Source organism: Micromys minutus (genome assembly GCF_963924665.1).
Source record: "Micromys minutus genome assembly, chromosome: 8".
In the NCBI taxonomy this organism is placed as follows: Eukaryota; Metazoa; Chordata; class Mammalia; order Rodentia; family Muridae; genus Micromys; species Micromys minutus.
The window spans coordinates 1,297,795-1,321,925 of NC_137977.1; the positions used below are offsets into that span (position 1 = coordinate 1,297,795).

The 24,131-nt window shown below is 45.2% G+C and overlaps 1 protein-coding gene across 1 annotated transcript in view; it reads left to right on the forward strand.

Moving 5' to 3' along the window:
• Positions 1-24,131, forward strand: part of LAMA3 (laminin subunit alpha 3) — a gene marked incomplete at its 5' end in the record, with an annotated part of 209,094 nt that overhangs the window by 149,432 nt on the left and 35,531 nt on the right. Inside the window, 19 exons of the mRNA XM_080919740.1 lie at positions 1,338-1,441; positions 3,371-3,421; positions 4,465-4,616; positions 8,998-9,108; positions 9,214-9,325; positions 9,497-9,664; positions 10,248-10,444; positions 11,419-11,535; positions 12,134-12,288; positions 12,534-12,675; positions 13,407-13,509; positions 15,249-15,365; positions 15,443-15,622; positions 16,145-16,287; positions 18,803-18,973; positions 20,552-20,703; positions 20,832-20,994; positions 21,386-21,519; positions 23,049-23,193. Coding sequence (XP_080775866.1) covers positions 1,338-1,441; positions 3,371-3,421; positions 4,465-4,616; positions 8,998-9,108; positions 9,214-9,325; positions 9,497-9,664; positions 10,248-10,444; positions 11,419-11,535; positions 12,134-12,288; positions 12,534-12,675; positions 13,407-13,509; positions 15,249-15,365; positions 15,443-15,622; positions 16,145-16,287; positions 18,803-18,973; positions 20,552-20,703; positions 20,832-20,994; positions 21,386-21,519; positions 23,049-23,193 — 2,617 coding nt within the window. The remainder of the gene's footprint in view (positions 1-1,337; positions 1,442-3,370; positions 3,422-4,464; positions 4,617-8,997; positions 9,109-9,213; positions 9,326-9,496; positions 9,665-10,247; positions 10,445-11,418; positions 11,536-12,133; positions 12,289-12,533; positions 12,676-13,406; positions 13,510-15,248; positions 15,366-15,442; positions 15,623-16,144; positions 16,288-18,802; positions 18,974-20,551; positions 20,704-20,831; positions 20,995-21,385; positions 21,520-23,048; positions 23,194-24,131) is intronic.

Sequence of the window (24,131 nt, forward strand, 5' to 3'; positions counted from 1 at the left end):
CTCCTCCTCCCAGCATGCACTTACTACATATCGGTCCTTCCCCACATCCTTATGTGCTCTATACAACCCTCATCTTCCTTAGGCCTATAATGCCACTTCTCCTAATTTCTTAAATACTGCTCCCAAAAATTTCTGTACCTGCTTTTATTCCCAGAGAGACTCATTCCTACATGTGCCCACATCCAACTTTACAAGCTCTGTATACTCCTATCCTCATCACCTGCCATATATATGTATATATATGTGTGTGTGTGTGTGTGTGTGTATAATGTTTACTTATAATGCTAAATATACACATAATCTATAGCCTTATACATGCATGCACATGTATGTACATACATGTATACACAATACACAAACATATAAACATATACACACATGCACACATTCTCCCAGTATATTTTGAACACTCAGGAAAGCCTATATATTTCCCAGTCCCTGGTGCCTATCATAACTCTGATCATATTAGATATGCTTAGCAATGCTCATGAAACAAAAGAATAACAGTAAAGGCTGCGGTAGGATAAATGTCCTAGAGATACACTTCAGTTATTCATAGACAGATTGTCTTGAGTAGCTTCTATGTACTGGATGCTATGTAGGTTGAGTAAGGCAAAAGTTGCCTCGGGTCCTAATAACCGACCATATAGTGCCACCTCTCAGTAATCCGAGGGCGCACTGCATGAAACACACAACGTATTTGGTTACCCTCCAGATCTATACCTAACATGAAATGTTGGTGCTGGGGGGTGCATGGGACACTATTCACAAAACTGGGCTGGGTTGGGTTGCATCCAAAGGAACAAACAGCCAGCCTTGGAGAGTAAGATGGAAAGATCAGCTATATGGGGTGGTAAGTGTGTGTAGGCTGGAAAGGGGGCTGGGCAGGTATTGCAGGCTCTGTGACATTGAACTGGGGGCTCACATCTGTGATGGGCTCTTCCTGGTTTAACCTCCTTGTGGCTCTGTACAAACAACAGAGTCAAAGACAGCAGCAGGCTTCAAATTGAACAGTATGCAAATGATGTCATCAGGAGCATAATTCTTAATAAAATTGAGTGTCCTCCACTTCTGTGTTGAGCACACGATTTATTCCTCTGCCATCGGGCTGCCCAAGCATCTGCATCTGAGTGATCAGGAGTACAAGCAAGTGAAGGGGAGGAGCAGCCTGTCTGCCTCTGCCCATGGTAACCTCATTTATGGGATAAAAATGATGCCTTTCCTGAAGTGTCATCCTCGCCAGCCTGCTACTCAGCTGTGGTGTCTCCAGTAGGAAACATAAAGTGATAAATGATGGCTTACTTGAATGTTTCTTAGCCTTCCTGTGTTTTGTGTAGGTGTGCACCAGGATATTTTGGGAACCCCCAGAAATTTGGAGGTAGCTGCCAGCCATGCAATTGTAACAATGGCCAGTTAGGCACTTGTGACCCCCTGACTGGAGGTAAGTCCAACGCACAACCCCTGGACCTGCATCTTGAAGTTGCTATGATACAACAGTCTCGCCAGCATAGTCCAAGACTGTAGCTCACACACTGCCCCTTCTCCTGGCAGGTCTGGGAATGCATGTGGAATAGTGGTAGATGTGAGAAATTATTACTCCAATTAGATTTGTATAAAGTAAATTGTTTTTTTTTTTTTTAAAAAAAAAAATGAGCCATGGTCAAATAGCTTCAGACCCTCTTTGGTGATTTTACTGAGATATTCTTTGGACACTGTAGGTCTTTTAAACTTTATTTCAGAGTTGCATGTATGAGTCTGTCTGAGAGTATGTGCACATGCGCACCAGTGACAGTGGGCGTGGGGGGCACAGACCCCCACCTGGAACTGGAGTTGGAGTTAGCACCTCATGTGGCTGCTGAGACTTGAACTTGGGTCCTTGGCGAAGTAGCTCTTACCCACTGGCCTTCTCCCTACAGCCATTTTTATATCCGCTCTTTTCATGTGAACCTGAAGAAATTAGTCTTCTTTCTCTCTTAATTAAGATGTTGTCGAGTCAGAGGTGTGAATATAACGTACTGTGTGAAAGGAAAGCTCACAGCTGCTATGGATTCATTCAGAAAAACTGAGGACAAAGCAGAAGAGTACTCACTCCTATCATAGCCAACACTGATGTCACATGTTAGGAAAGTGTCACAGATATACTTAGGTAAACTCTTAAAGCAGAAATTCTTTTTCTTGGGAGGCTGCTAAGCCCCTTTTTATTTCTAAATAGCTACTCGGGGTTTCTACCCTGCTATTGGTTGTGTAGATCCTGACTAAAGGACACAGGAACACTACAATTTATTAATGAGTGGTAGGTGCTATGCTGGGCAGGGTCCGAGCTATTCTAGTCCTTCTACCTGTTAAAACCCACACAAATGTCAGTCACTTGCCAATCTGGTGCCTCCCAGTCTGCTTTTGCTCCACCAGCCTGTCCTCAGGGTGTACTTCTCTCGTTCACATGCTCCTGCTCCATCCTGTTTGATGGTGGCCTCCTCTCTCTTCTCCCACCTCTCAACCCCTCACTTGATTCCCAGTCCCACCTCCTATCTATCCTCTCTGCCCAGTCATAAACCCCAGTCACTTACTGACCAATCAGGAGTTACTGGGATGCATTCTCCACAGTACATTGGTTAACACAGCATCCCAGTGTCAGGTTACAGTCTGGTCTGTGGCACATTATGCAGCTTCTGAATACACAATACACAAGATGAACCCCAACACTCTCTCATATTTGTGGGCAAGTTGAAGAACTAAACCAGGAGTGCACGGGTTAAAGTTTATCAAGCAACTGTCCCCAAAGCATGACACAAACAGGTTAAATCCAGAATAGTTGCTTGAGAGATTGAGACAGGGGTTCAGAAGTTCAAGGCTAACCTGGGCAACTTCTTGATGATTCAGAGGACAACTCAGTTCCCAGCTGCAGATTGGGAAGCTCACAGCTGCAACTCCAGCTTCCTGGGACCTCAGGCCCTCCCCTGGCCTTCACAGATACCTGCATAGATGAGACATATACACACACCTACACATTAATAAAATGAGAATAAATCCTGAAAACAAAATAACTGAAGTAACAAGGAAGACAGACGATGTAGCTCAGAGGGAGCTAAGCATGTGTGCTGGCTCGTGTGAGGTCCAGGTTGCAGGAGGAAAAGGAAGGTAGGATATGCCATTACTGAGAAGCCACCCTGCTTAGGAAAGAAAAGGTAAATATAATGAAGGGACCACCGGGGAAGGTTTAGCTCAGGCTGATCTGGGAAAGGCAGGCCTGTGAGGAGTTTGTGACTGGCAGTGAATGCCTTCTGAAACAGGCTTTTCCTGAAACCAGGTTAAAGGGCAGGTGAAAAAAGCATTTTAATAAAGATGTTTCCCTTTTGTCCCTTGATTTTAGACTGTGTAAGCCAAGAACCCAAAGATGGCAGCCCTGTGGAAGAATGTGATGGTGAGCCTAGAGCCCTTCCTGCCTTCTCCAGGGACTTGTACATGTGCTGCACCCACCCCACCCCCACCCCCACCCCCCACCCCACCCCCTGCCACACACACACATCAGCTAATTTTGATATGCTTTGACTACCTCAATGGCTGGGCACTTCTAAACCTCCCCATGGTTAACAAACATTCCCCTTCAGTTAACATTTTTTGAAATTTATATTTCATCTCTGCTACCCCAGACCCAATCATGGAAGTGGCCCCTTTAGATTTCATCTTTCTGCTTTCCATCATGGTGATTCTCTGTCTCCCCTCGTCCCTCAGTACTTTGCACGATTGATCTAAAAGTCCCACCCTGTCTCCCTACCCAGCCATGGCGTGTCTTTATTATAAATTGAAGTCAGCTGGAGTCAGGGACCCTCAGATCTGGAAGCAAGGCTTTTGGGGGCCAAAATAAGACAAAGCATTAGAACCAATGCCCAGCACGGGGAGGGACAATATTGGCTCGTATCCTGCCCCAGCCAGCCCCTGGTTGTCTACCATCAACACGCCTACTTACTTCTCCATGAATCAGTTTTGTGTGGAGAATAGACACACAAAGCCCACCTCATACAACTTGTGGAGACTTTATGAAGATCTCACATCACTTAATATAATGTCTAGTCATTTCTGTGTAACAGCACATGTCTGTAAGCTCATTGCTTGGCATGCTGGGACATGAGGGTCACAATTTGATGTAGATTGGGTTACTTAGTGAGACCCAGCCTCAAAAACAATCACGCAAAAATAATCACTAACAGACACTCCATAAACAAGGGATAATTATTATTGTTTTCCCAACACACAAAATAAACAACAAACTGCTAAGAGCCACTGTTCCTAGTAAAAATGCGCACACACACCTGGTTCTCACCTCTTCAGAGTGCATGCGCCTCCCTGAGCCACATCGGGTTGTGACTTTGGCCTGTGGTGATCTGTGTTGAGGGGACAGGGTTCTCTGTGCCTTCTCTGGGCTCCAGCCTACAGCATACGTGCCTTTTACTGTGGCCCCTGCAGACTGCGACAGCTGTGTGATGACACTCCTAAATGACTTGGCCTCCATGGGTGAGGGACTCCGCCTGGTGAAGTCAAAGCTGCAGGCACTGAGCGTGAGCACCAGTGCTCTGCAGGAGATCGGGCTCATGGAGACGCAGGCCAAGGACCTGAGGGTAAGCCTTCAGTGGGGATCCAGACATTGCCAGCGAGGATGGCTGTGCTTTGCTCTCTAGGCCCGATATGGATTCCCAAACACAGATACCCACATCCCTAATACAAAGTGGTCTAATTTGTAAACTTTAAATCATCTCTAGATTTCTTATAATAATTGGTAAGTATAAATTCCATCCAAATAACTATTCTTCTGTATTGTGTAAGGGATAATGAAGAAAAACATTACTACATAATCATTACAAATACTTTTTTTTTTTTCAAAATCTTTGGACTCCTCAATTGAATGTCCCTTAAACAGGAATCAGGTTACAGTTGACTCACTTAAAGCTCAAGGGTTTTCTTCCTCCCCAGTACAGATAAAGTTTTCACTTGAGAAGCACTCGCTGACACACAGGCTGACACTCCTAAGTGGGAGTTCATTGCTCACTGAACATACCTGGGCTTCCTTTTCTCGGTGTTCAGTTCTGTGACCTGCATCCAGGAGGCTCAAACACAGCCTTATTCAAAGCTACTATAATTCCTCTTAAAACAGTTGCTGGAACGTTCTAGGGGAGTATGTAAGTCTGTGTGGTCCTTAGGTGGTTTGTCTTCTAATGATCCGTATATTGAGTTTTTACAAATGGCATTAGACTCTGTAGTTTATTTATTTCTTCGTGAGTAAGAGTTGGCTGTGGACCACCAAAATGACCAAATGAATTCACTCTCAATAGTTCAGAAGTAACCTCCTGCTCTTTTAATATCTGTTAAATCTGCAGTGCTCTTTCCTTCCCAGGGTTGGTGTTTCTTACCTGTGTCTTTCTCTCGACTATCAACTTTATTGGTTTTCTTTCTAGCTCATCAATTTTTCTGTTTTCAAATTTTCTGATTTCTACTCTTTTATCAGTCAAGGCAGAAACATTATCACTACTATCTCGATACTTTACTAACTCTCTGAGAATTTCATAGAGTGCATTTAGATCATATTGATTCTCTTAATTCCTTCCAGATCCATGCCCACCTTCCCACGACATGCTCATGTCCCATAACTTCAGACCCTTTTTGTTAAAAACAACCAGTTGACACCAGTGTGCCCTACTCCTGAGTGTGTGGCCACCACTTGAACATGGTGGATTTACTCGGAGCCACCACCTCACATAAAACGGCCCCTCCCTGCTCTGGAAGCCATCATCTGTCAAGATCTCCTCAGTTGTGAGTGGGGGCTCAGAAGCCCCTCCCTACTGCCCACTGAAGTTGACTGGCTTGAACTTGCCTTGATGTTGTGCAGATAGCCACAACTGCTGTGAGTTCGGGAGTATGGCGGTCCTGCTTCTTCCACAGTGGTCTCTGAGACGTAGGGACTGCAGTCAGATAGGCATCTCATCTGTGTTGTGTATTCAGCTGACACTTATTCTCAGCACCGTGCCCAGCTGTGAGTTTCCACATTAACTACCACCCATTGCAAAAGAAGCTTCTTTGATGATGTAGGTCTAAGAGGTCTTTCTGTTAAGGGATACAAATTTTGTTCAGGTCATGGAGAAATCAAGTTGGTACTGACCAGGAAGTTTCCTCCTTGCTGAATAGCTCTGGGAGGTTCTCTGCAGGATACTGTGGAGAAATGTCATTACCCGGATGTGAACCGTACAAACCATAGTATTGACCAGCATGGTCTGTGGGTGCAATAGTGGCACACATATCATATCGGTGACAGTGGGCAGAGGCATAGCCGCCATAGTAAATCTAGCCAGGAACCAGCCTGGGGAGCTCACGAGCCTCAGTGGGGACCTTCTGCTCTTATTCTGTTAGACAGACATAGTATGGAATTTACTGATTTCCATTCTTACCCAGTTATTTTGATTTTTCTTTCTACATTCTGTAAAATCATTTGCTGTTCATTATCTAGTGTCTTGTGATTAAGGCTTGCCTTACTGATTTAAAAGGTTCTTGTTGCAAACATAAGAATGTACTGTTGTAAAGAAATGCTTCCCTTAAATACTATTTCTGCTGCTCCCACAGTATTCATTCTCATTCAGTTCAAAACATGCTCCTATTTTCATGTGACATATGAATAACCCATGGGTAACTTAGAAATATATTGCTTAATTTCCAGATTAGAGATTTTTTTAATGACCTTCTAGTATTGGTGCATAATTTAATCTTTTTGTGGTCAGAAGCAAACTATGTAAGAATTTAATGCCTTTGAACAAATGTTGAGGTTTGTTCCAGGGCCGGCATTCTCAGTGTCCTTGGAAATAAGGGGGTTGGGAGGGGGTTCTGAGAAGTGCTGGGGCCACAGGGTCTGAGTCAAGCTCTCTCCAGTGATACTGAGGACTATTCTTCCCATTAACGAAGGCTGAACACACAGCCCTGAAACTGCAGTGCCCCCTGGTGGCCACAGTGGAAAAAAGGCCATGGAAAACCCTCAGCCTAGATCTGTGCTGGACAATGACCCCCTCAACACTGTCACCGTGTGGGACGTGTCCTAAGCCTTAGACTCAGGAGGCAGGGTTTCGAGTGGGAGCTATAATAGTTAGGAGGTCACTGAAGATGACTAGTGGAGGGAAAGGGAGGAGCCCAGCGGCTGAGTGAGCCTGCCAGCGTTCGGTGGCCACGGCAATCAGAAGGAAGCTGGTCGAAGGTGACAGCACTTGAGAGAAACGAAGATGACAGGACAGTCGGAATGTTTCTTAAAATTGAAATTAAAGAAGTGAGAAGAGGGAAACCTGACTGGAAATCAAGAAGCAGAGATGAAAAGACAGCGGCAAACCAGGGGCATGAGCATCTCTGCTTACTCGTTACAAGACCTGAGTAGATGAGGTAAACCAAGATGAGGTAAAACCAGGAGGCTTTGGGCAAAGCTTCAGCAGTGTGTCGGGAATGAGCTGATGCCAGTGGCTCCGTCTGAGCAAGAGAGTTAGAGGCAGTTCTGGAAGAACAGCTTATCATCCCTTAAGGGAGTGCATGCCGTGGTTTATAGGATTAATATAGAGATGAACCTTTGTTATGAGGGAAAAGGAAGCTCCATGAGTGAGTTGCTTCGTGACGTGGCGCTACGCTGCCCTGAACCTCACACAGGTGCCATGTGCTAGCTTCTGTTCTCGGAGTCTCACTGAATCTCAGGAAACGTCTGTGAGAAGAACTGTTTTCATAGCAGCACTCAGGAGCTAAGAACAAGCTGCCTAAAACCATACCCCTAGGATGTGGTGGCTCTAGAAGAGTTCAAGTCGACGCCATGTCTGAAGTCTGCGCTTTGCCCACCATCCTTTTCTGCATGCAGTACCCATGATGCCGCAGCTTTCCCACTGCAAAGTTAGGGCCATCCCTCTCACTGCCGAGTTGTACAGACTGTGGCGGCTCAGTAAAAAGGAGCTGACGTTTTTTGAGTACTTATAATACTTATGTACGTACCCAGCAGATGAGAACAGACTTAGCTGCCAAGCCACAGACCTGGGGTCTGGTTCAGTCCACACTGTCTCTGACATACGGAGGAAGGCAATAGAACGTTCGTTGGTTTGTTTGTTGGTTCTGGGCTCACCAATGCACACTGCGCAGCCTCAGACGCGCCGTCTCGTTTCCTTAGGAATCCAGCCTTTCATATGAACTTGAGGGCATCTAGCTTTATCAACTCAAAATTTCTCTACAGCTGGGACTGGAGTCTTTGAATTTAAGGGTTTAGTTTGACTTTTTGTTGTTATTTTCAGTATAGTTAGCTATGTAGGCTGCTTTTTGTATCAGGATAACTACAGATTTTTTTAAAGTAAGTATATTTTATAATCTGGAAATAGATATATTGTGTAAGCAGTAGTATTTTCTGTTACAAGGCAAGGATGTTAATTCAAGCAGAAAAAAATATCTCTTGACCTGTGGGTCTACTCTAGTCTGGGTCTTTAATGCCCCCCAATGCCTAGGCTCTGAGGGCTATTCCCTGGAGCATAGCTTTTGGTGAATGGGAGGAAATGTAAGAGGTATAGGTAGATGGTTTAGGATTGGGTACGTGCTCCTGGGGACTGGGAGGTGGTACCACAGCCCCTCCTCTTCCTTGGTTTCATTTCCTTGCTCACAATGTGCTTCTAACATGAAGTGCTAATTCCTTGGGGCACCCAAGGTGGTGGGAGGTAGGACCACCTGGTCAGGTCCAAAACCTCAAAGTTGTAGCCAAAAGAAGCTTTTTGTTTTTCAGCTAATGTTCTTAGGTAATTATTAAGTTGATTGTGGTGGTGGCAAGAAGGCCAACTTTATTTCAGGACTGTACCTTAATTTACATCAGAAAGTAGTCTTGTCTTACTTCAAAGAGCACCATGTATACCCCCAGCCCTGTAAATCCAGCGTTGGTCTTGTTGAATGAAATTTATCTGGCTGGGCAGAGTCTGCTCCAAAGTGAGGTTTATCTCTATCTGCTTTCAGAAGCAGCTGCTTGGCTTCCGTTCCACCATCTCAAGTCATGGATCCAAAATGGACGGCCTAGAAAAGGAGCTGAGTCGCCTGAACTGGGAATTCGAAACTGCGCAAGAAAAGGTGATGTTCTGTGATTACCTTGACATTTTCTTCCTTTGAGGATATTTTCAGTATCATTTTCCCTTTTAATCTAATTTACTGATAATGAGTTTATTTTTCATGTAGGCGCAGGTCAATTCCAGAAAGGCACAAACATTATATAACAACATTGATCAGACAATCCAAAGCGCCAAAGAATTGGACATGAAGATTAAAAACATCATTCAGAATGTGCACAGTAAGAAAAGTTACCCAGTTCAATTAGAACTTTTATTGCATAACCTTTGTTACATAGTTTCGAAAGCGCATCATTATGAAAGAAGATCCCACAGTGGTACTTAAAGATGAACAGGGATCTCCGCAAAGCGTCCAGGGCCCTCAGTTTAATAAGCTACTTGATTTTTTGCAGTTCTCGTGAAGCAGATAGCTAGGCCAGGTGGAGAAGGAGCGGACCTGCCAGTGGGCGACTGGTCCAGGGAGCTGGCGGAAGCTCAGCGCATGACGCGGGAGATGCGGAGCCGAGACTTTAAAAAGCACCTCCAAGAAGCAGAGGCGGAGAAACTGAAAGCCCAGCTCTGTAAGGCCGGATTCCCACGCCCACTCTAAGTGCTGTCTAGAGCACGTGGCAACAGGAGGAAAGCCTTGCTGTTAGAGGCTGCACACCGGGAACGGGGCTTCCCATCTGCCCCTGCGGCTTACAAAGTCTTTTCGCCAAGGTTTCCAAGAGGCACGGAATCTTACCGGGTGTAAACGCAAAAAAAAAAAAAAAAATCTAAAATTCAAATATTTGTGCCATGCCCCACCCCCCAACACACACACCTCCTTTTTCTCCCTCTGGGGAAAAGCCTTACTCTTTAGCCCAGGCTGGTCTGAAACTCTCGGTAATCTGCCAGCCTCAGCCTTCTTCTTATTAATTGACACATTAATTAGAATGACAGCTACTGCTGTCCCGGACTTACAGTGGCAGCCAAACAAGGCAGTTCGTGAATACACTTGCATGATAGATCCACATAAGTAGTTCTTTCCTTTCTTGTTCCTTCCAAGGCTCTGGAGGGAAAATCATGGACTGAGGAAGAATTTCACTCTCCTTCTGCAGCTCTGGGCCCCTGGCTTCACTAACCCCATCTCTTCAGAAAGAAATCATAAATTCTGTGTTGCAGTGCTGAGCAGAGTCAGGACCTGGCTGGAATCCCACCAGCTGCAGAACAACGGGCTGCTGAGGAATGTTCGGGATTCGATAACTGATTATGAAGCCAAACTTCAGGGCCTGCGTTCGGTCCTTCAGGATGTGTCAGCCCGAGCAAAGCAGGCCACTGGCCTCAACCACGAGAACGAGGGGGTTCTAGGGGCCATCCAGGTGAGCCGTGGGCAAGAGCCTCCCGCTCCCATCACTGGGCCTCACTGAAACCACAGACAGAGCCTGCCCACGGCTGGAGACTAACTGAAGGATAGATTTGCTGAGTAGATGAGACATTGATTATGCCAGAGTTTATCCAATGTGTGTTTCGTATGTTCTCAGCAACACTGCATTACGGATGTAGTCACCAGCACAGGCGTTGGACAGTTGTCTACTTGTCTATAGGGAAGAGGCTAAACCATAGGTCAAATGCCATTGTAATGGCAGAATATAGGTAGAGCTTAATATTTCAACACACACACACACTGACACACACATGACAGTCTAAGACAGACAGACAGGCAGACAGGCAGGCAGGCAGAGACTTTCTTTCTGGCATCTGAAATCAGATTCAGGCTCCACATATGACTGTTTTAATACCAAGCCAATACCCCCAGGCATATGATTATCCTACACCAAAACAACAGCAAAAAACACCTGTGAATGGTTGTCAGATGACAGACCGGAATTGAGTATCATAGATTGGCTCCAAAAGAGGAGGGAGCTGATCAATGCAAAGCCACGCCTCCTTAGTGGGTGACACACACTCAGCTCTCAGGGCTGATGTGACCTGTGCCGTCTCTGCCTCCTGAATGTCCCTGGGACTGGTTGTGGAGAGACATTGACCCTATGTCACTTATGTAGTTAAAATCTTATGTCCTGTGCTCTAAGACAACCTTAACAACATGCCCCACCTCACCGGTGGAGCGGGCCAAGTGTATGAGACATCTTTAGCCATGGTAACAGAGGATACCATGGTAACACAGCAATATGCAGTGAGACTCCGGCCCCATCATCTGTAGCAGGCTGGGCTATTGCCAGCTTTAGGAAACCGTTTTTACTCTGACATATTTGCTGTTGTCCTGTAAAGATGTCTGTGCTTTCTGCTAATGTGCCGTGGCAGGTGTGCACATGGGCTCCTTTATTCTCTCCAGAGACAAATGAAAGAAATGGATTCCCTGAAGAATGATTTCACCAAGTACCTGGCCACAGCAGACTCTTCCCTACTGCAGACCAACAATCTACTGCAGCAGATGGACAAAAGCCAGAAGGTAGCAGAGACTTCTGGTTTTCTAGAGACATCCAAAGCCATAAAATGCTATTGCCAGGAGACTGTGCAATAGGCTAAACTGTCCTTTCTGAGTTTACTGTGTTTCCACAGCAACAGCAGCTGTTGGCTAGGAGAGGACAGTCATGCTGGGGGTCATTAAGTCTGTATGCATTACCTTATTTTCTACAGTGATCAGGTCATTTTTGTGGTAACAAAAAAAAAAAAAAAAAAAAAGATTGCAATTCTATTTTAAGAATGCCAAACAAGCCTTCTTAATGGAAGGGCCCGAACACTGGATAAAAGCTTGGCTGACTTCTTAGCCCTGTGGGCAAAAGAATCCTTCACAGTGTCTGTTTCTGGATCATAAGAAGCCTTTCCATGTAGCAGAACCTCCCCTTGCTGATGAGACCGCAGCTCTATAGACCTTATAAAGACGGTTGTCGTGTTGCCCTCAGAAGTAACTAGGGACAAGCTGATATAATGAAAAGACTTAGCAAAGATGACTTCTCAGTAGAAACGCCGTTTGTGAAGGAGGTTAAGAAAATGACGTACATGCTCATTGATTGAATTTCTGTTGTGTTCATTTACTTGGAAAATAGGACTATGAAAGCTTAGCTGCGGCTTTAAATGGAGGAAGACAAGAGCTGAGTGACAGAGTGCAGGAACTCTCCAGATCAGGCGGCAGAGCACCCCTGGTGGCCCAGGCAGAGAAGCATGCGCAGTCTTTACAGGAGCTGGCAAAGCAGCTGGAGGAGTGAGTGCATGTACAGGTCCAGATGTCATCAGCATCAACCATTCCCTGGGCTGGCGAGGACCCTGGGGCAGGGGGGAGGGCTGGACGAAGGCCAGAGACCCACCCAGCACCCATAGACCCAGTCAAAACCAGACTTGCAATGAGGCCTGTCTCTCAGACGGAGTACACAGAGTAGGCCCTGCAGTCACTGGGAGGACGGCGGCCCCAGGCAGATGCTGGATGGCCTAACCCACTCTGTCTTCCAGGATAAAGAGAAACACCAGCGGGGACGAGCTGGTGCGCTGTGCTGTGGACGCTGCCACGGCCTACGAGAACATCCTCAATGCCATCAGAGCAGCAGAGGATGCAGCCAGCAAGGCCACCAGTGCCTCGGAGTCTGCCTTCCAAGTGGGTGCCTGGAGCTGCACTGGCAGCTTGCCAGACTGGCTCTGGAGGCAGTTCATTTGCTCACTGCCCCATGCGCGGGGCAGTGTTAAAAATATTTCCTCAGAATCAGGGCTTGTTATATTACTAGGTCGTGGTGTGGATCATTTCTGCATTTATTGGCTATTTAAGAGCACAAGTGTGATTTAAAATTTATTTATACATCCAGATAGAAAATATACTGATGTTAATTTTGAAGCTGAACAGATATTTTATCCTGCAAACGCACTTTTATGCCTTAATTAAAAAATGGTATTTACCAAAGAAAGGTTTTGGAATCAGCTGGATTGCCATTTTCTCTTGGTGCTTTAGTCTTAAATCTGGATTCTTTGACGCACCGTATGGCATCCCTACATACAAGGGCTAAAGGATGGAACACTAAATATTAGAGTTGGGAACTTGGGCCATGGAAGAGGAAAGATTTTTAGGTTCCGACACTTGAAAGCCTCAAGGCAACCAAATGACTGCAGGGGTTTTGACATGGGCTTTACCATCTGTCACCAGAGATCAGCCCAGCTCCACAACCTCAGGTGTCTGTCTAGAATTCTAACCACATTATTAGGCAACAGTGTACAATACATCCCTCTCACATCTCATTCTTTAAAGATTAAAGATACAGGACTTAGGGCTAAGGTCCTACTCTGCACTTCTAAGGCATGGCGTCTGCTTAAGGCTAATAACTGTTTCTCTTCCAGACAGTGATAAAAGAAGACCTTCCAAGAAGAGCTAAGACCATGAGTTCTGACAGCGAGGAACTGCTGAATGAAGCCAAGATGACACAGAAAAGGCTACAGCAAGGTACTAAGAGGAGCAGATGGCAGATGGCAGGGACATTTGGGGGCTTTAATCAACCTTGGGCACGCATGAGCGGTCTGATGCAAAAGTGGGTTTTGAATTCCACTGTGAATGCAAAGGCCACTTGCGCGCTATGGGCTAGGTTACTGATGACATACATTCACCCAGTGTCCTAAGGAGCCATGTCCATCATATATGAACATGAAGTCTGGAGAATAGCCTTCCCAGGCTGGACTTTGGAGTACACTGTGATCATGTCAGTGGGACGCCACATACGAAGTTCATTAATTCCAAATCATTACAGCAACTGCTTCAAGGTGTCAGAAAGGACCAGAAATAGTCACTGCTAACATGGGTCATGAGAACATCTTAAGCATCCGTTTTACCTCTGATAATTTTTCATCTTACATACTTTATAAAAATAATTAAATTGCCTTACCATGGAGGTATAGCTCACGGGGCAGAAGCTTCGAGACACAAGGATAGAAGTAATTCAAAACTCAGGGAGCCCTGGGCTTTGAAAGTGCTGCCTCTTGAATTTTTATGGCCTCTCTCAAGAAGTCAGAGCCAGGCAAGCATCTGAATTCAGTTTTTGTTCAATTTCTCAGTCCCTTCGGAAGGATTAGGTGATAACTTTATACATTTTTTACTGCATATTTTTGAATATCAAATGCATAAGACATAAAACCCAGAAAAAGTATGTTCTAACATGAAATCATTATTCAACATTAAGATTTTATGGAATTATGTCTGTCTTCTTTATAACGTCGAGCTTAGAGTTAGGTTGGTTTGGGGCTTTTGTTGTCTGCTTGTATATTTGTTTCTCATGGTGCTATGAATTGAACTCAGGTCCCCGAGCATGCCCCCTACCAATCCCCCTGTCTCTACCTCTTCAGTGCTCAGGTGACATATGTGCCTGTGCCCAGGATGAGTGTTTTAAGCAGGGTATAGTATTAACTGTGTTGTTAACTAAAGCAGTCCTAGAATCCTAAGGAGGCCTGTGTCCCCAGCGTGGCGTGGCTGGTTGCTTTCTACATCCCAAAGGTGGCTGCAGAAGAAGCTGGGATGTGGACTGGAACCATTTTGTTTACCACTTTATCTACAATGTGTCCCTTTGAGCATCTCTGGCAAGAAACTCAAGGACAGGTCCATTCATTGTTCTACAGGAGCAGAAACAAACATCCACTCAGTGTCCTTTGTGCAAGGTTCTTCCAAGAAGCAGTCCTGCCTTAGCTGCAGGTCTCCCCTTAACAGTCCTGCCTTAGCTGCAGATCACCCCCTTTTGCATTGTTCATTTGCTTATTCAGCATTTGTTCATTGAACAAGTGTGTACCAATACTAAGTACCAGACAGTGCCAGCCACACCCGCATGCTGGCTCATAGCTGTTAACAAGGCAGACACACTTTCAGTAAGCTTTCCTTTGCTTCGGTCAGAATGAAAGTCCAGCTGTCCATTGATTTATTGCATCTCCCCTTCTCTGTGTGTCCTTTCATGAAGCCAGTTACCACAGGCTCTGGTAAGCTGCTCTTCCAGCCACTGTGACCAGAGATACCCATGTCTGTGGGTCTAGGTACTGCAATGGCACCTGGGGTGGGGACCAAGGAACATGCACATGTGTACTCAATGGTCTGCAGACACTGCCAGCTTCAGAAGCTACAGATGACCATGGAAGATAAACCCAGGAAATAATTACTTCTTGGTGTCCCCCTTCCTCCCTTTGTCTCTCCCTCCCTTCCTTTAGAAATCAGTCCAGCTCTCAACAGCCTACAGCAAACCCTGAAGACTGTATTGGTTCAGAAGGATCTGCTAGATGCCAATGTCACTGCTGTCCGTGAAGATCTCCGTGGGATACAGAGAGGTACTCGCCATCCTGGTCATGGTATCTTGGGAAGAACGTCTTGGCTCCTTACACCTCCCTCCTCGTGTGTGCACTAGGTGACATGGACAGTGTGATCAACGGCGCAAAGAGCCTGGTCAGGAAAGCCAGCGGCGTGACCAGGGAGGTCCTGGATGGGCTCGGTCCCATCCAGACAGATTTGGGGAGGATCAAGGACAGCTACAGGAGCACACGGCATGAGGACTTCAACAAGGCTCTGATTGATGCCAATAAATCAGGTATCAGACCGCCTCAGGTCAGGATGTCTTAGCTGTGTTCTCCATTGCTAAGAATTTGATTCATTTCCGTTCCTTTCTGGTAAATTCTGACCTCAAATTAGAATATTAGAAAGTAGTTTCATGTAATATATTCAAATAGCACAGGTGTACTGTTAGAGAGGCCAGGGAGCATGTCTCATTGTGTGTGTGTGTGTGTGTGTGTGTGTGTGTGTGTGTGTGTGTGTGTGTATGTAGAGATCAGAAGTTCATGTTCAATATATTCTTCAGCCATCTACCTTCCTCCCCCCCCCCCCTTTTTCTCAGTAGAATGGGAGCTATAAAAGGATAAGAAAAGAAATATTTTTCCATATTAACTGAGGAAAAGAATTTAACACATCATTATAGAAATCTATAATGAATCTAGGACAGTCTTGCCTTAAGATTGTGGCCATCTTGTTTCTAGGCTCGCCAGAACACATACTCTGTCTTCAGTGTTCCCTCAGCGTTCTGTGTAACATTACCATTCTCTCATCTCACCAACAGTGAAGAAATTAACCACCAAGTTGCCTGATCTTTTTATCAAGATTGAAAGTATCAATCAACAGTTGCTGCCTCTGGGAAACATCTCTGACAACGTGGACCGAATCCGAGAGCTCATTCAGCAGGCCAGAGATGCTGCAAACAAGGTGGGCGTTCCCGCGCTGCTGGTAACCTCCTTACCACATTCATCAGGACAGGGGAGGCTTTCATCTATACATGAATTGGTCTTTCTTCTTGGAATTCTGACTTTAAACATGTTTAACAACCTTTTGTCACCTTTCTAAAATGCACGTGACCCCCACCCCCTCACTTTGTGCTATATCAGGCAACTGAAGCAGTTTCTATGCTTTGAGCTCACATGAGCAGGTTGAAGAAGTTTCTCTCCAGCCTCACTTTTCAAACTCGAATAACAAGGTCCAGGTAGGGCTCTGTGGTCACCTTCGAATGCCACTAAGTATTTTATTTTAAAAGTACTGGAACCCATCTTTGTTGAGGATGGAGGGCACAGGGTCTTTTTGCCTGTGCCCCCAGCACTGTCAGGGGTAGAGAGAGACAAGAGGTCACAGTCTGGATGGCTGCCAGCCAAACTCCATGTTGAGAGAGGGGCCCTTTCACAAGGGAATAAGATCTATAGAGTGGGACATCTGACATTCTCCTCTGGCCTCTGTACACATTCAAGCATGTGTACCTGCACACACGTGCACATACACACACACACATATACTCACACACACACACATACATCCCCACCCCATCCACACCCACACCCACACAAGGAATGCTTGTTGCAGTATACACTGTATAATGCTTTTAAAGAAAAAGCCTACTGTTTACAGTGCTATATGCTAATGAGATGGCCTCATGCACATCACCCAGATCAGCCTACAGTACAGTGTCCAGCAAAGAAAGCCAATTATAGTATAAGTATGATGATATCCAGTCATATAAGAGAGCTAAGTGTGAGAGGAGAGCTACTGTAGCTGGCAGGTGAAGAGATGCATCTGCAGTCCTGGGGGAGTCGGATGCAGTGCAAATCTGAAGCCTGCACAAGCCTTTGTACAGGATCCCAGCTCTAGAGTGCAGTGGCTGTGGGGGAGGGGGGAGAGGAGGCTGTGGGGGAGGGGAGGCTGTAGAGGAGAGGAAGCTGCAGGGGCAGAGCTGTTGGTTTTGTCTCCTTTATTAGGATGTGAGCCAAATGCAGGCAGCTAGTCTCCGGCTGATACCATACACACAGTATCTTTTTAACTTAAAACTCACAGATGAGTTCACCAGGAGACAGAGAGCAGAAGGCTTGGCAGGAGACTCAGCTGTGTGGAGGGCAGGTAGGAGAGAGAGGGCTGGGATGTGAGCTCATAAAGCAGGTGAGGGGCCCTGGCCTCCCCATCACTCGCTCCAGATTCCAGGAAATACTTTAATGCTTGCCGGATAGAGCACATGTTAGTATGAGCATCATCCCAAGACTGGCGTTCTTTTGACTGCTAGAGGATGTCTGTGTTCTGCAGTTTAGACTGAACCCTGCCCAGTCTCAGTCCACAGACCTGCGCTGCTGGATGACTCCAGCTGACAGTTCATAAAATCCAAGTTTGATATTCAAAAGTCATGTTTGGGAAGTTTTAATGCTCTGAGTCACATGTGATTGGTAGACTTCAGTTTCCTATAGCTTCTTCCTTACATTTTTCTGTAGTTTTCATGCTACAGATCATGACAGATCAGGGCAGGAGAGCAGGGCAGGTATCCATCACTGAGCACCTAAGATACGCTGCGTAGAGAGTTGTGTGTGGAAGCCGGCGGTCCTCCTCAGTTGCTCTCCTTAGGCTTTGAGACAGTCTTTCCTGAAGCTAGAACTTCTTAGCTCATCTCCACGGCTGGGCCAGCCACCCACTGGCTCCTCCCCGGACTGGGGATCCAGACTCAGTTCCTCATGCTGCGTGACGAGTCCTTTACTGACTAAGCCGTCTCCTCAGCCCCAGTGCATGCATTTTCTGGAACTGCACGTCTGAAGTAAGTACAGAGTGTGTAACACACTCACTGGCAAGCAATTCTGTTTGTACAAGTGGTGATGTTCTAAAAAGAGGTGACAGCAGGAGGTCACAGATTCAAAACCATTCTGAGATGTGTCTGTGTGTGACAAGGTTAAGGTTAACCCAGGCTCATCTGGACCTCTGGTGAGTCTGAGGCTAGCCTGGACAATATAAATCCTGTCTCAAAGAAACTATTTTAAATATCTTAATGTATTATATTTAAGCACATGCAAGCACTGTCTTCAGTGGTCCATGAACGTTGACCCCTCTGCACAAATCCCCGTATGGTAGGAATTACTGTTACTGTTAGGATTCATCATCACCAGCACCATCATGGCTACACAGAAGACTAAACGAACTTCTTAATGGTCCTCAAACAATTCACATTATGAGTAGATGGCTCTGGGTCCAAGCCGGGTGTGGTGGTGCAACCTTTAATCCCAATGCTCGGGAGGGGAGACAAGTGGATCTCTGTGAGTTCGAGTCCAACCTACTCTCAAAACAAACTCCATGTGATCTAGGGTTAACTTTCACCTTGTCATACACGCATACACACGCATACACACATTATACATGCAGTGGCTACAGAACTCCTCATAGTGTTTGACGCCTCATTCTTCCTTCTTACCCTTCCTCACAGGTGGCAATTCCCATGAGGTTCAATGGGAAATCTGGTGTGGAAGTCCGTCTGCCGAATGACCTTGAAGACTTAAAAGGATACACATCCCTGTCTCTGTTTCTCCAAAGACCCGACTTAAGAGAGAATGGGGGCACTGAAGACATGTTTGTAATGTACCTTGGAAATAAGGATGTAAGTCTGTTAGGGATGTACTTGCCTTACTAACAGAATGGTTTGGGTACCTTGAGACCTGTGACGTGACTGCGCTGCTCTTTGATTGTCCTACAAAGAGCCACAGACGCCACGGAAACCAGTCTCCCTTCTGTGCTATGGAGGTGCCTCTGAGAGAGCACCTGTCCATTGTGGACATGATGTAGGCACACACATGTGTACATGTGAGCAACATACATGTTTACAGTGGTAGGTTCAGTGCTTTCTCCCAGATCTATGGGAACCCACGGTGATTGATCCTCAAAGAACCGTGTCCTGTTCTCTTCCCGGGAAGGCACAGCCACAGATGCCTCCCCAAGTCGGAGGAGTGAGGTCTGTATGGAAGTGAGGCCTGAAGCAGAACAAAGCCTATATCTACTCCCACCCCACTCTCCGTCCTGAACTTATCCATTAAGTCTCCATTACTGGTGTTCAACAGCTCACTTCGGTTCTTAGTTCCTCCTTCTAAACACTCTTCTCCAGTCTATGGGGAAGGGAAGTACACACTGGGCTGAAAAAATACATCTAAAATATGGGATTTGGGCTGATCTCTCTCTCTCTCTCTCTCTCTCTCTCTCTCTCTCTCTGTCTCTTTCTCTCTGTCTCTTTCTCTCTCTCTGTCTCATAAATAAATGTAATAAAATATAAGATGTAGTTTTTGAAAATTCTCCCTGGTTAGAGGATTCTCAGTTATCAGCTTATTAGCAGTAGACATTATATTGAATATTCTTAGCGCAGCAGTGGTGTTAATTTTAACTTCCTTGTCATGCTTCAAGGTGCTCCCTTCATTTGAGTTCCATGGGGTGTTGTAGGCCAGCCTGGCCCACACGAGACCTTGTCACAAACTGATCACAATGAGAAAAATCTTGTATCATAAGGGTCCTGAGAAGTGCAGCATACCAAGTAGTTACATTCCCATTAAATGAGTAATTATAAATAGCCTGTCTTAGAGCCTACAGAAGTGTGTACAGGAGTGTGTGTATGTGTGTGTGTATGTGTGTGTGTGTGTGTGTAGAAATGTGTGTATAGGTGTGTGTGTGTGTGTGTGTGTGTATGTGTGTGTTTCTTCCTTGACATTCTCCCATTCTAATAAAGAAATACACTCACATAACTCACTCTGACAGTGGGGAAGCATCATAGCTGAGGCTGCCACAGCTAAGAGGACACTGCCTGGTACCTGGGGCGGAGAAGTGGGTCATCCTTTTTACTGATGAACGCTGATGAGCACCTAAGTTTGCTTGCTCTGCAGTAGGTGCAGGTAAACTATTAGGCTGAACAATGGGAAGATCAGTGACTCAGTCCATAAAGGAGTCAGGGCTGACAAATGTCTCAAGTGGCCTGTAATGACTCAGTAGTAAAATGTCTGGGGTCCTCTGGAGGTAGACAGTGAGAATTTGAAAAGATATGAGGGTTCCCAGTTCTTGTCACACCCATGCTCTGTAATCTGTCTGTCTGAAGGCCTCACTGTCTTAATCCTTAGTTTCAAAACAATATCGTCAAGAAATTCTAATGCTGTTTTGTTTTAAACAAAGAGTTCTAAGGTGGCCTTTGTGTCCCCAGACCTCTAAGGACTACATTGGCATGGCAGTTGTAGACGGCCAGCTGACGTGTGTCTACAACCTGGGCGATCGAGAAGCTGAAGTTCAGATCGATCAGGTTCTGACGGAGAGTGAGTCTCAGGAGGCAGTTATGGACCGGGTGAAGTTCCAGAGGTACAGTCCAGCCGACTCTTGCTGTGAACTTGATCAGCAAACTCCCATTGACATGTTACTCAGCCTTTGGCATAGTGGCTTTGAGTACTTTCATTTTCTCTTATATTTTTATTATCTAATTTTCACAGAATATATCAATTTGCCAAGCTTAATTACACCAAAGAAGCCACCTCCAATAAACCCAAAGCTCCTGGGGTCTATGACCTGGATAGCGGCAGCAGCAACGCACTCCTTAATTTGGATCCCGAGGACGCCGTGTTTTATGTTGGAGGCTACCCTCCTGATTTTGAAGTAGGTACCAGTGCTGACTCTCTGAGAGGAATACTTTAGTTCTGATGTGGTATAGTGACATCATGTTTGTGTTTTAACTAATTCTAGACAAAAGCGAATCAACCATATACTCTCAAAGCACACCCAGTAGTAACAGCTAAGGTGTGCTTTCTTTGTCCAGTGTTTTAAGCTTTAGAGCATTAATGTAATGTACTGTGTTGATAAGGATTAATATCATCTCCATTTGCAGATGAACACACACAGGCGGGGAGATTAACGACCAGCCTGAGTTTAGACAAATGAACCACATTCCTTGCACTGATGCTAAGTTCACTGTTGGGAGTCTCAGTGCCACACGGCCACTTTCCCTTCCTGCTCAACTCACTGAAGCTGTGTCTTGTTTCTCTCTCAGCTTCCTAGCAGACTGAGGTTCCCTCCATACAAAGGCTGTATCGAACTAGATGACCTCAATGAAAACGTTCTAAGCTTGTACAATTTCAAGACAACTTTCAATCTCAACACCACGGAAGTGGAGCCTTGTAGGAGGTAAGTGAAGCCCGGACAACTTTGTCCCTAGACCCGGGCTGGAGGGATACAGGGCTGCTACCTTCCAGTGGTGGGTGTGTTCCTGATGTTAACAGCCACCACGCTCCATCCCTAAAATTTAAAGAACACGCATCTTACCCTAGTTTATACACCAAATTAGGTTAGTCGTTTTCTCGGCTTTTAAAAGCATGAATTGTTGGAATTATGAGATGGGTTCATGGGTAACAACATGTGTTATACAAGCGTAAAGACCTGGTTTTGATTCTTGAGTTCATGAAAAGATTGCAGGAGGAAACCAACTCCACAAAGTTGTGCTTTGATCTCCGCATGTACCAATGTAGCATACTTACTTTCATAACACATGCACATGATAATAATAAATATATTTTAAACAACAAATCTTACATTTTTAGAGCCTTCTACAACAAAAGCCTCAATATTGGATTATTCAGCCACATAATAATGTAATTAAGATTTAAAATATAGTATTCCATAAAGTGACTGACTTTCTAGGTACTTTCTAGATTCTTCTGAATCTATTTGATAATTGCTTTGTCTTAGTCAGTGATCTGTTGCTGTGAAGAGACACCATGACCATAGCAACTCTTATAAAAGTAAGCATTTAACCAGGACTTGCTTACATTTGTGATTTAGTCCACTATTGTCACCATAGGAAGCACACAGGCAGACATGGTGCTAGACAAGAGAGAAAGTCACTAGACCTGGCATGGGCTTTTGAAACCCCGAAGGACACCCCCAGTGGCACACTTCCTACAACAAGACCACACTTCAACAAAACCATGCCTCCTAAGACCTAACGAACAAACAATCAAATTGTTGAACCCGTAGGAGCAATGCTTATTCAAACCACATGTTCTCTTCTGAGCTCCTAGCCATTCCTACAATTTAAAAGACTTGGGATATTCCTATCTAAGAAGAGCAAGCATTTAAAATTTAGAAGAAGGTAACACTGAAAATTAATGGTTTCTTACATGTAAATATTTTCAGCTAGTTAGCCACTTTCTCCTAAATAGACATCTCTAGAACATCCATTCTAGAACATCTCATTCACCTGTCTTCTCTCTCTCTGTCTCTCTCTTTCTCTTATGAACATAATATAACATATGTATGTGTGCACAGGTGGATTCATCCATGTGTACACACATGGAGACAAGAAGTAATCATTAGTCCTTTTCTTTATAACTCTTACCTTATTTTTGAGACAAAGTCTCTCTCTCAACTTAGAGCTCACTAGGCTGGCTAGAAAGCCCTTAGGTACACCTGCCTTTACACGCCCGCCCACACTGGTTACAGATATATCTGCCATGTTCACCCTTGATTTGGGTTCTGAGTATCAAAACTTGGGGTTTCATTCTTATACAGCAAGTACTTTACCCGCTGAACTCTCTCTCCAGAGCAGTGTTTAAGAGCACACAGAAAAGAAAGGCTGACTAGACATGATAGCAAGATTGTGCCTGTGTATTCCTTGTTCTGTTGTTTAATCAGTAACATCTGGCTGGTGTTGACAGGAGAAGGGAAGAATCGGACAGAAACTACTTTGAAGGTACGGGCTATGCTCGCATTCCCACTCAGCCAAACGCTCCCTTCCCAAACTTCATGCAGACCATCCAGACTACCGTGGACAGAGGGCTACTGTTCTTCGCAGAAAACCAGGTAACTTATGCCAAATGTCCAGAAACTACTTGTACATGCACCGTATCTAGCAATTTTGGGGAAAGTGGGCCGTTGCAAACAACCCGTATAGATTGGAGCCTGACTTCCCAAGGCCGTAGCAGCCTGGGTCAGTGGGTCATTCTTTGTTTTTAATATTTTTCTTTATTTCTGAGAATTTTATACTGTGCACAATAAAATATGATCATATCCACTACCCTCTCTCTCTCTACCTCTTTCAAACCCCTTAAATAATCCCCTCCTGACTTGATGGGTTTTTTTCTTAATTATTTACTAAGTCCAACCAGTGCTGCCTATATGTATGGGGCCATCCAGTGGATCATGGGAAATCTACCAAAGCCACACATTCAAAGGAAGATTAAATCTCTTTGCCATAGCTACCACCAGATGCCAATGTTGACTCTGTAAGAGGTGGGGCTAGAGAGCACCTCCCCCACCCATGCTCTCAGTGTGACATAGATGGTCCCTGAGCCGTGGTACTTAGTAGTGGGTAGTGGTGTTGAGGAAGAGGATCCTTCAGGACTTAGCTCTTCTCTCCTGTTCTAAACACTTTCACTAGTTGTGTATTGTCAACCTTGGCAAAATGCTTCTCTAACCAAGGCTGAGAGCACCTAGTTCATGGCTGTAGAATGCAGTTTGACTATATGAGCATTTAGCAAAATAATACAAGAAGAAAATGATAATAAAGTAGACCTTCTGCATCACGAGCTTTTGATCAGGATTATAAATAGCCATCAGGGAGATGCAGATTATTTTTGCATGGGTGCAATGAACTGCAGGGTTCCACCGTTCCTGTCAGAATGTACCCTCGGGAGTACAAACACAACAGAGGCCAGCGTGGATGTAGCGAAGGGCCCTTAAATCCTGGTGGTAGAAGAATAAACAAACGCAGGCAACTTTGCAAATCACTGTGAAGGAGT